General features: G+C 55.6%; 1 protein-coding gene across 5 annotated transcripts in view; it reads right to left on the reverse strand.

The window, feature by feature from the left end:
• Positions 1-936: 936 nt before the first annotated feature.
• The window catches only part of LOC137311622 (myocardin-like), a 75,739-nt gene continuing 64,133 nt past the window's right edge, over positions 937-12,542 (reverse strand). For all 5 annotated transcript variants that reach the window (XM_067978724.1, XM_067978722.1, XM_067978723.1 and 2 more), the window contains 3 exons: positions 11,104-11,257; positions 8,212-8,750; positions 937-1,023 (listed from right to left, as the gene is read on the reverse strand). In XM_067978724.1, the coding sequence (XP_067834825.1) occupies positions 8,334-8,750; positions 11,104-11,257 (571 nt within the window). In that variant the 3' untranslated portion in view covers positions 937-1,023; positions 8,212-8,333. The remainder of the gene's footprint in view (positions 1,024-8,211; positions 8,751-11,103; positions 11,258-12,542) is intronic.

Consider the following 12,542-nt stretch of genomic DNA (forward strand, 5'->3'; position numbering starts at 1 on the left):
TCCATGGCCCTCGCCCCCTCCTCCCTATCTCTGTAACCTCCTCCAGCCCCGACAATTCTCATCCTCCTGTTCAAATCCCTCCATGGCCCTCGCCCTCCTCCCTATCTCTGTAACCTCCTCCAGCCCCTTCAATTCTCATCCTCCTGTTCAAATCCCTCCATGGCCCTCGCCCCCCTCCCTATCTCTGTAACCTCCTACGACCCTCCGAGATCTCTGCGCTCCTCCAATTCCGGCCTCTTGCGTATCCCCGATTCCCATCGCTCCACCATTGGCGGCCGTGCCTTCAGCTGCCTGGGCCCTGAGCTCTGGAATTCCCTCCCTAAACCTCTCCCCCTCTCTCTCTCCTCCTTTAAGACGCTCCTTAAAACCTCCCTCTTTGCCCGAACTTTTGGTCACCTGTCCCTAATATCTCCTCATGTGGCTCGGGGTCAAATTCTGTCCGATTTACGCTCCTGGGAAGGGCCTTGGGGACGTTTTACTACGGTAAAGGCACTGTGTGAATGGGAGTTATTGTAGGTTTAAGACGAATGGTTTGGATGGATTTAAGGGGAAGCTGGATAAACACATGAGGGAGAAAGGAATAGAAGGATAGGGTGAGATGGAGCAGGGAGGGAGGAGGCTCGTGTGGAGCATAAACACCGGGATAGACCTGTTGGGCCGAATGGCCTGCAAATTCTATGTAATTGATTTAATTTCTCTCTCTCTGCGTCTAATTGTACCCATCCCATCGAATCCTTTCAATTTAAACATACTGCTCCCGCCCGCTGGCCTCTCCCAGCCACACACACACACACACACACACACACAGTCCTGCAGTGACGGTGAGGCGGGGTGGGTCGGTGGGGGGGGACACAGCCTTTTCCCCGTCGTGTCACTCAGCGTCGTGCCCTTTACCTCCGCGCTCTTGATGGCCTCGGTCAGCTCGTCCTCCAGCGACTGAAACCCGCCCGAGTCGGAGGAGGCCAGGGCCTCGAGCGAGCCATAGTCCCTTGCTTCCGATCCCAGCGAGGCAGAGAGGAATACCTGCAATCGCGGGGGGGGAGGAGAGATGGAGAGGGAGAGGGAGAGGGAGGGGGAGGGAGGGAGAGAGAGAGAGAGACACGGGGAGAACAGGTTGAGAGAATAGAACAAACTCCCTTTTCAACAGCGCAATTCCCAATCTCAGGACGCCAATGAGGTACCTCTTGAAGTGTTTTAATGTAGGAAACGCAGCAGCCAATTTGTGCACAGCAAGATCCCACAAACAGCAATGTGATAAATGACCTGATCATCTGGTTTTTTAGTGATGTTGGTTGAGGGATAAATATCGGCCCCAGGACCCCGGGGAGAACTCCCTCCCCCCTGCTCTTCTTCCAATAGTGGGCGTGGGATCTTTTTACACCCGCCCGAGAGGGGCAGACGGGGCCCTCGGTTTAACGTCTCATCCGAAAGACGGCACCTCCGACAGTGCAGCACTCCCTCAGTACTGGCACCGGGGGAGTGTGGGCCTGGATTATGGGGCTCGAGTCCTAGAGTATATCCATCTACCTCCGACAGTGCAGCACTCCCTCAGTACTGGGACCGGGGAGCGTGGGCCTGGATTATGGGGCTCGAGTCCTAGAGTATATCCATCTACCTCCGACAGTGCAGCACTCCCTCAGTACTGGCACCGGGGAGTGTGGGCCTGGATTATGGGGCTCGAGTCCTAGAGTATATCCATCTACCTCCGACAGTGCAGCACTCCCTCAGTACTGGGACCGGGGAGTGTGGGCCTGGATTATGGGGCTCGAGTCCTAGAGTATATCCATCTACCTCCGACAGTGCAGCACTCCCTCAGTACTGGGACCGGGGAGTGTGGGCCTGGATTATGGGGCTCGAGTCCTAGAGTATATCCATCTACCTCCGACAGTGCAGCACTCCCTCAGTACTGGGACCGGGGGAGTGTGGGCCTGGATTATGGGGCTCGAGTCCTAGAGTATATCCATCTCCCTCCGAGCAGCACTCCCTCAGTACTGGGACCGGGGGAGTGTGGGCCTGGATTATGGGGCTCGAGTCCTAGAGTATATCCATCTACCTCCGACAGTGCAGCACTCCCTCAGTACTGGCACCGGGGGGAGTGTGGGCCTGGGTTATGGGGCTTGAGTCTCTGGAGTGGGGGCTCGAACCCAGGACCTTCTGCCTTAGAGGTGAGAGTGTTTCCCACTGAGACACGGCCGACATCTTCCCTGACCTCTACCATGGAGAAGGGAGGAGTTGAGCAATCTTTGAAGGTGGTAGGACGGGTTGAGAAGTCTGTTTGAAAAAAAAGCTTAAGGTACCCTGGGCTTTATTAATCGAGGCATCGAGTACAAAAAGCAAGGGAGTTATACTAACCCCTTTATAAAACACTGGTCGGGCCTCGGCTGGAGTATTGGGTCCAATTCTGGGCCCTGCACTTTAGGAAGGATGTCCAGGCCTCGGAGAGGGTGCAGAGGAGATTTACCAGAATGGTCCTGGGGATGAGGGACCTCGGTTATGTGGGAGAGACTGGAGAATCTGGGGTCGTTCCCCTCAGGGCAGAGAAGGTTAAGGAGGAGATTTGATCGAGGGGTTCAAAATCAGGAAGGGGTTTTGAGAGAGTAAATAAGGAGAGACTGTTTCCAGTGGGCAGGAGGGTCAGTAACCAGAGGACACGGATTTAAGGCGATCGGGGAAAGGACCAGAGGGGGGAGACGAGGAGACATTTATTTGTGGAAAGTGAGTTCGGATTGGGGTTTGGGGATTGGAGTAGTGAGGTTCGGGGGGCGGGGCCCGGAGCAGCTCGGCGGGGGGGGGCGGGGTGGTGTTGGGGTTCCTGCAAAGGAGAAACTTGCAGAGCTCTGGGGGAAGGAGCACGGGGCAGGGGGGTAGTGGGACTAATTGGAGAGCTCTTTCAAAAGGGCCAGCACGGGCACGAGAGGCCGAACGGCCTCCTTCCGCGCAGTACGATTCGATCGGAACTTGTGGGAAGGGGTATCTTTTTTTTAAAATGGCGGGGGGGGGACTAGATTGTCCCAGCAACATTTCGATCAGGACTGAGTCACAACCAGACACCCATCAGAGAGGGAGAGAGACAGAGGTCGGGGGGACGGGGAACTCGCCGACCCTTCTCTCTCTCTCTCTCCGGTCTGGAGCCCAGATCCAAGTGGCAGTGACGGAGACGCTGTGGAGGGTTGGCAGCCATCGTGGCGGAACTGACCTCACTCTCGAAGTGACCCTCTGCACCCGACTCGTTCTTGGCCTCGAGATCCTCGTCCTCGAGCTGGAAGAAGCAGGGTAGACTGGCCGGGGAGTAGGGGAAATCTGCCTGGACTGAGTGAGGGACCATCAGGGTGGAGAGATTGCCGTCCTGAGGAACAACGCACAGGATTGAGGGGACTTTCCAATGAGGCTGAGCCCCGTCTCCCCCCCGCCAACTCAGCCCTGTCTGGCTCCCAGTCTCCCCTCCAAACTGTGCGACTCCTCCCCTCCCTCAGTCTCCAAACTGTGGGACTCCTCCCCTCCCTCGGTCTCCAAACTGTGGGACTCGTCCCCTCCCTCAGTCCCCAAACTGTGGGACTCCTCCCCTCCCTCAGTCTCCAAACTGTGGGACTCCTCCCCTCCCTCAGTCCCCAAACTGTGGGACTCCTCCCCTCCCTCAGTCCCCAAACTGTGGGACTCCTCCCCTCCCTCGGTCTCCAAACTGTGCGACTCCTCCCCTCCCTCAGTCTCCAAACTGTGCGACTCCTCCCCTCCCTCAGTCTCCAAACTGTGGGACTCCTCCCCTCCCTCAGTCTCCAAACTGAGGGACTCCTCCCCTCCCTCAGTCCCCAAACTGTGGGACTCCTCCCCTCCCTCAGTCTCCAAACTGTGGGACTCCTCCCCTCCCTCAGTCTCCAAACTGTGGGACTCCTCCCCTCCCTCAGTCTCCAAACTGTGGGACTCCTCCCCTCCCTCAGTCTCCAAACTGTGGGACTCCTCCCCTCCCTCAGTCCCCAAACTGTGGGACTCCTCCCCTCCCTCAGTCTCCAAACTGTGGGACTCCTCCCCTCCCTCAGTCCCCAAACTGTGGGACTCCTCCCCTCCCTCAGTCTCCAAACTGTAGGACTCCTCCCCTCCCTCAGTCTCCAAACTGTGGGACTCCTCCCCTCCCTCGGTCTCCAAACTGTGGGACTCCTCCCCTCCCTCAGTCTCCAAACTGAGGGACTCCTCCCCTCCCTCAGTCTCCAAACTGTGCGACACCTCCCCTCCCTCAGTCTCCAAACTGTGGGACTCCTCCCCTCCCTCAGTCTCCAAACTGTGGGACTCCTCCCCTCCCTCGGTCTCCAAACTGAGGGACTCCTCCCCTCCCTCAGTCTCCAAACTGTGGGACTTAGGTAAAGAGTAAAGCTCCCTCTACACTGTCCCATCAAACACTCCCAGGGCAGGTACAGGGTTAGATACAGAGTAAAGCTCCCTCTACACTGTCCCATCAAACACCCCCAGGGCAGGTACAGGGTTAGATACAGAGTAAAGCTCCCTCTACACTGTCCCATCAAACACTCCCAGGGCAGGTACAGCACGGGTTAGATACAGAGTAAAGCTCCTCTACACTGTCCCATCAAACACTCCCAGGGCAGGTACAGGGTTAGATACAGAGTAAAGCTCCCTCTACACTGTCCCATCAAACACTCCCAGGGCAGGTGGAGGGTTAGATACAGAGTAAAGCTCCCTCTACACTGTCCCATCAAACACTCCCAGGGCAGGTACAGGGTTAGATACAGAGTAAAGCTCCCTCTACACTGTCCCATCAAACACTCCCAGGGCAGGTACAGGGTTAGATACAGAGTAAAGCTCCCTCTACACTGTCCCATCAAACACTCCCAGGGCAGGTACAGGGTTAGATACAGAGTAAAGCTCCCTCTGCACTGTCCCATCAAACACTCCCAGGGCAGGTACAGGGTTAGATACAGAGTAAAGCTCCCTCTACACTGTCCCATCAAACACTCCCAGGGCAGGTGGAGGGTTAGATACAGAGTAAAGCTCCCTCTACACTGTCCCATCAAACACTCCAGGGCAGGTACAGGGTTAGATACAGAGTAAAGCTCCCTCTACACTGTCCCATCAAACACTCCCAGGGCAGGTACAGGGTTAGATACAGAGTAAAGCTCCCTCTGCACTGTCCCATCAAACACTCCCAGGGCAGGTACAGGGTTAGATACAGAGTAAAGCTCCCTCTACACTGTCCCATCAAACACTCCCAGGGCAGGTACAGGGTTAGATACAGAGTAAAGCTCCCTCTGCACTGTCCATCAAACACTCCCAGGGCAGGTACAGGGTTAGATACAGAGTAAAGCTCCCTCTACACTGTCCCATCAAACACTCCCAGGGCAGGTACAGGGTTAGATACAGAGTAAAGCTCCCTCTACACTGTCCCATCAAACACTCCCAGGGTCAGGTACAGGGTTAGATACAGAGTAAAGCTCCCTCTACACTGTCCCATCAAACACTCCCAGGGCAGGTACAGGGTTAGATACAGAGTAAAGCTCCCTCTACACTGTCCCATCAAACACTCCCAGGGCAGGTACAGGGTTAGATACAGAGTAAAGCTCCCTCTACACTGTCCCATCAAACACTCCCAGGGTCAGGTACAGGGTTAGATACAGAGTAAAGCTCCCTCTACACTGTCCCATCAAACACTCCCAGGGCAGGTACAGGGTTAGATACAGAGTAAAGCTCCCTCTACACTGTCCCATCAAACACTCCCAGGGCAGGTACAGGGTTAGATACAGAGTAAAGCTCCCTCTACACTGTCCCATCAAACACTCCCAGGGCAGGTACAGGGTTAGATACAGAGTAAAGCTCCCTCCACACTGTCCCATCAAACACCCCCAGGGCAGGTACAGGGTTAGATACAGAGTAAAGCTCCCTCCACACTGTCCCATCAAACACTCCCAGGGACAGGTACAGGGTTAGATACAGAGTAAAGCTCCCTCTACACTGTCCCATCAAACACTCCCAGGGACAGGTACAGGGTTAGATACAGAGTAAAGCTCCCTCTACACTGTCCCGTCAAACACTCCCAGGGACAGGTACAGGGTTAGATACAGAGTAAAGCTCCCTCTTCACTGTCCCATCAAACACTCCCAGGGCAGGTACAGGGTTAGATACAGAGTAAAGCTCCCTCTACACTGTCCCATCAAACACTCCCAGGGCAGGTACAGGGTTAGATACAGAGTAAAGCTCCCTCTACACTGTCCCGTCAAACACTCCCAGGGCAGGTACAGGGTTAGATACAGAGTAAAGCTCCCTCTACACTGTCCTGTCAAACACTCCCAGGGCAGGTACAGGGTTAGATACAGAGTAAAGCTCCCTCTACACTGTCCCATCAAACACTCCCAGGGCAGGTACAGGGTTAGATACAGAGTAAAGCTCCCTCTACACTGTCCCATCAAACACTCCCAGGGCAGGTACAGGGTTAGATACAGAGTAAAGCTCCCTCCACACTGTCCCATCAAACACTCCCAGGGACAGGTACAGGGTTGGATACAGAGTAAAGCTCCCTCTACACTGTCCCATCAAACACTCCCAGGGCAGGTACAGGGTTAGATACAGAGTAAAGCTCCCTCTACACTGTCCCATCAAACACTCCCAGGGCAGGTACAGGGTTAGATACAGAGTAAAGCTCCCTCTACACTGTCCCATCAAACACTCCCAGGGCAGGTACAGCACGGGTTAGATACAGAGTAAAGCTCCCTCTACACTGTCCCATCAAACACTCCCAGGGCAGGTACAGGGTTAGATACAGAGTAAAGCTCCCTCTACACTGTCCCATCAAACACTCCCAGGGCAGGTGGAGGGTTAGATACAGAGTAAAGCTCCCTCTACACTGTCCCATCAAACACTCCCAGGGCAGGTACAGGGTTAGATACAGAGTAAAGCTCCCTCTACACTGTCCCATCAAACACTCCCAGGGCAGGTGGAGGGTTAGATACAGAGTAAAGCTCCCTCTACACTGTCCCATCAAACACTCCCAGGGCAGGTACAGGGTTAGATACAGAGTAAAGCTCCCTCTACACTGTCCCATCAAACACTCCCAGGGTCAGGTACAGGGTTAGATACAGAGTAAAGCTCCCTCTACACTGTCCCATCAAACACTCCCAGGGCAGGTACAGGGTTAGATACAGAGTAAAGCTCCCTCTACACTGTCCCATCAAACACTCCCAGGGCAGGTACAGGGTTAGATACAGAGTAAAGCTCCCTCTACACTGTCCCATCAAACACTCCCAGGGCAGGTACAGGGTTAGATACAGAGTAAAGCTCCCTCTACACTGTCCCATCAAACACTCCCAGGGTCAGGTACAGGGTTAGATACAGAGTAAAGCTCCCTCTACACTGTCCCATCAAACACTCCCAGGGCAGGTACAGGGTTAGATACAGAGTAAAGCTCCCTCTCCACTGTCCCATCAAACACTCCCAGGGCAGGTACAGGGTTAGATACAGAGTAAAGCTCCCTCTACACTGTCCCGTCAAACACTCCCAGGGCAGGTACAGGGTTAGATACAGAGTAAAGCTCCCTCTACACTGTCCCGTCAAACACTCCCAGGGCAGGTACAGGGTTAGATACAGAGTAAAGCTCCCTCTACACTGTCCCATCAAACACTCCCAGGGCAGGTACAGGGTTAGATACAGAGTAAAGCTCCCTCTACACTGTCCCATCAAACACTCCCAGGGCAGGTACAGGGTTAGATACAGAGTAAAGCTCCCTCTACACTGTCCCGTCAAACACTCCCGGGGCAGGTACAGGGTTAGATACAGAGTAAAGCTCCCTCTACACTGTCCCATCAAACACTCCCAGGGCAGGTACAGGGTTAGATACAGAGTAAAGCTCCCTCTACACTGTCCCATCAAACACTCCCAGGGCAGGTACAGGGTTAGATACAGAGTAAAGCTCCCTCTACACTGTCCCATCAAACACTCCCAGGGCAGGTACAGGGTTAGATACAGAGTAAAGCTCCCTCTACACTGTCCCATCAAACACTCCCAGGGCAGGTACAGGGTTAGATACAGAGTAAAGCTCCCTCTACACTGTCCCCATTGGAAGCGCGCCCCCTGGTATAACATTGTACCATTGCTCTGGCGACGACCATGATGTGAGGGGGGTCGTGCGGGGTGAACGTTTGTGGGGCTCGGCGGGGGCGGGGGGGAGATGGTGGGGGAGGGCGGGGCGGGGGGGTGAATATCAGCTCCTCTTACCCCTGAATGGCCCTGTTGTGAGCCCCGTCCGTCGATGGCACTCGTCGCCCCTCGGCCCATCGAGGTGAAGAAGAAGGGGCTGCCCCGCGAGGGGGGTCGTGCAGTGACCCCGGGGTCGCAGGTCATCGGCGCCGAGGCGTGGGGGTCCCTGCTGGTCTCCACGGCGACCCCGGGTGTGGGGAGGACGAGGCTGGGGAACGGAGGAGGGGGAGGAGCGGGGTGCAGGCCCGAGGCCTCTGGGCCTGGTGGCGCTGTCTCCTCTTGCGCCTCTCGAGCTCCAGCCGCAGGTCCTCGGCCTGCCTCTGCTCCTGCTGAAGCTTCCAGGTCAGCCGCTCGATCACCTTCTCCTTCTCCACCAGGCTAACCTCCTCCTTGGCCCCCGTCGCCGGGGCGGCGGCGGCAGGGGGCAACTGGGCGAGGGAGAGGGGAGCCGGCTTGGGGCTGGCGATCTGGTAGGGCTTCAGGCGCTCCAGTAAGGCCGGCTTCGTCCCAGAGACTGGGAGGCCTCGTTTCCTCAGTTGCTGCCTCAGCTCCGACACCTGAAGATGAGAGGAGAGAGAGAGGGAGGGAGAGGGAGGGAGGAGAGAGAGAGGGAGGAGAGAGAAGAGAGGGGGGAGGAGAGAGAAGAGAGGGGGGAGGAGAGAGAGAGAGGGAGAGAGAGAGAGAGAGAGGGGAGAGGGAGGGAGGGAGAAGAGAGAGAGGGAGGGAGGGAGAGAGAGAGGAGAGAGAGAGAGGGAGGAGAGAGAAGAGAGGGGGAGGAGAGAGGGAGAGTGAGAAGAGAGGGAGGGAGGGAGAAGAGAGGGAGGGAGAGAGAGAGGGGAGAGGGAGAGTGAGAAGAGAGGGAGGGAGGGAGAAGAGAGGGAGGGAGGGAGAGAGAGAGGGGAGAGGGAGGGAGAGAGAGAGAGAGGGGGAGGAGAGAGGGAGAGTGAGAGAGGAGAGAGAGAGAGGGAGGAGAGAGGGAGAGTGAGAAGAGAGGGAGGGAGGGAGAAGAGAGGGAGGGAGGGAGAGAGAGAGAGAGAGGGGAGAGGGAGGGAGGGAGAGAGAGAGAGGGGGAGGAGAGAGGGAGAGTGAGAGAGAGGGGGAGGAGAGAGAGAGAGGGGGGAGGAGAGAGGGAGAGTGAGAAGAGAGGGAGGGAGAAGAGAGGGAGGGAGGGAGAGAGAGAGAGGGGGAGGAGAGAGGGAGAGTGAGAGAAGGAGGGAGGAGAGAGACATTAATCCATGGGGTTATAAAACCCGAGGTTCTGATTATCACAGAATCATACAGGACATTCAGCCCATCGCGTCTGTACAAGCTCATTATTTCTCCAAACACAAACCCAACCACAAACACAAACCCAACCCCAAACACAAACCTAACTCCAAACATAAACCCAACCCCAATCCCAAACACAAACCCCAATCCCAAACACAAACCCCAATCCCAAACACAAACCCCAATTCCAAACACAAACCCAACACCAAACATAAACCCAAACACAAACCCAACCCCAAACATAAACCCAACCCCAAACACAAACCTAACTCCAAACATAAACCCAACCCCAAACACAAACCCTAACCCCAACCCCAAACACAAACCCCAACCCCAAACACAAACCCAACACCAAACATAAACCCAAACATAAACCCAACTCCAAACACAAACCCCAATCCCAAACATAAACCCCAATCCCAAACACAAACCCCAATCCCAAACCCTAACCCCAATCCCAAACACAAACCCCAATCCCATACAAACCCAACCCCAAACACAAACCCAACACCAAACACAAACACAAACACAAACCCAACCCCAAACATAAACTCAACCCCAAACACAAACCCCAATCCCAAACCCCAATCCCAAACACAAACCCAATCCCAAACACAAACCCCAATCCCAAACACAAACACAATCCCCAATCCCAAACACAAACACAAACACAATCCCAAACACAAACCCTAATCCCAAACACAAACACAAAACCATTCACAGACCCTATCCCAAACATAAACCCCAAACACAAACACAAATCTAACCCCAATCCCAAACACAAACACAATCCCAAACACAAACTCTAATCCCAAACACAAACCCCAATCCCAAACACAAACCCCAATCCCAAACACAAACCCCAATCCCAAACACAAGCCCAATCCCAAACACAAGCCCAATCCCAAACACAAGCCCAATCCCAAACACAAACACAAACCCAAAGACAAACCCCAATCCCAATCCCAAACACAAACCCAATCCCAAACACAAACCCCAATCCCAATCCCAAACCCCAATCCCAAACACAAACCCCAATCCCAAACACAAACCCAATCCCAAACACAAACCCCAATCCCAATCCCAAACCCCAATCCCAAACACAAACCCCAAACCCAAACACAAACCCCAATCCCAAACACAAACCCCAATCCCAAACACAAACCCCAATCCCAAACACAAACACAAAACCATTCACAGACCCTATCCCAAACATAAACCCCAAACACAAACACAAATCTAACCCCAATCCCAAACACAAATCTAACCCCAATCCCAAATCCCAAACCCCAATCCCAACACAAACACAATCCCAAACACAAATCCAAACACCGACCCAATCCCAAAAACAAACCCCAACACAAACCCAAACACAAACCCAAATCTAAAACCAAACCTAAACACAAGCCCCAATCCCAAACACAAGCCCCAATCCCAAACACAAGCCCCAATCCCAAACACAAGCCCCAATCCCAAACACAAGCCCCAATCCCAAACACAAGCCCCAATCCCAAACACAAACCCCAATTCAAAACACAAACCCAAACTCAAACAGAAACACAAACACAAACCTGATACCAAGCACAATCACAAACCACGAAACACAAAGACATTAATTCCACCAATCTATCATCGTCTCACCGTTAAGTCATCTAGGTTTGCTGGCAGAAGCTCGGGTTTGGCGCTGGCAACTATTGAAGCTCTTTGGCAGCTCTTGGTCATGGTGGATAAAGGGACACATGGCACCGGGTTGGGCACCGCGCTGGCGAATCCAATGATATGATCAGGTGGCAACCTGCAGTTGGAGACGAGCAGAAGAACGGTTAAGGTTGGACAATGAAGCATCGGGCGGGGTTCAGCTCCTGTCGTCAACAGTATAGGGGGACGTAGGGTCGGGGGCAGGGTTGGTGAGGGGGGGGCTCGGGTCGGTGAGGGGGGTCGGGGGGCGGGGTTGGTGAGGGGGACGTGGAGTCGGGTCGGTGAGGGGGGGTCGGGGTCGTTGAGGGGTTTTGGAGGGCGGGGGCGGTGATGGGTGGGTCGGGGGCAGGGTTGGTGAGGGGGACGTGGGGGCGGGTCGGTGAGGGGGGTCATTGAGGGGTTTTGGGGGGCGGGGGCGGTGATGGGTGGGTCGGGGAGCGGGATTGGTGAGGGGGACGTGGGGGTCAGTGGACGGGTTAATGAGGGTGGTCGGGGTCGGTGAGGGGTTTTGGGGGGCGGGGCAGTGGGGGGGTCGGAGGGTGGGCTAAGGGAGAGTGGTTGGTGAGAGGGACACGGGGTCAGGGGACGGGTCGGTGAGGGGCTTCGGGAGGCTGGGCGGTGGGGGGTCGGGGAGCGGGGTTGCTGAGGGGGACGTGGGGTCAGGAGATGGGGCGGTGAGGGGGGGTCGGGGTCAGTGAGGGGTTTTGGGGGGCGGGGTTGGAGGGTGGGCTCGGGGGGTCGGGGAGCAGCGTTGGAGGGTGGGTTCAGTCGGTGAGGCGGGGGTCGGGGAGCGGGGGTTCGGGGAGCGGGGTCGGCTGGCGGAGTCGGGGGGGAGGGGTCGGCTGGCGGGGTCAGGAAACGGCGTTGGGGAGCAGGTTTGGAGTGAGGTCACGGAATGGGAGGCGGGGTCTGGGAATGGGAGGCGGGGTCTGGGAATGGGAGGCGGGGTCTGGGAATGGGAGGCGGGGTCTGGGAATGGGAGGCGGGGTCTGGGAATGGGAGGCGGGGTCTGGGAATGGGAGGCGGGGTCTGGGAATGGGATATACGGTCCTGCTCTCTCCTCACGGCCCTGAAGAACAGAGGAGATACAGCACGGAAAGAGGCCATTCGGCCCATCGTGCCTGTGCCAACTCTAAAACCAATCCCACCACCCTGTGCTCTCCCCATTGCTCCGTAATCTGCCTCTGCTACTTTCTGCACACCCTGAGGGAACTTCAAATTCATTCTCCTTAAAAGAAGAAAGGTCTCCCATTTCTACAGCACCTTTCACCACCTCGGGACGTCCCAAAACACCTGGATTATGGGGCTCGAGTCCTAGAGTATATCCATCTCCCTCCGACAGTGCAGCACTCCCTCAGTACTGGCACCGGGGAGCGTGGGCC

Source organism: Heptranchias perlo, unplaced genomic scaffold (genome assembly GCF_035084215.1).
Source record: "Heptranchias perlo isolate sHepPer1 unplaced genomic scaffold, sHepPer1.hap1 HAP1_SCAFFOLD_373, whole genome shotgun sequence".
In the NCBI taxonomy this organism is placed as follows: Eukaryota; Metazoa; Chordata; class Chondrichthyes; order Hexanchiformes; family Hexanchidae; genus Heptranchias; species Heptranchias perlo.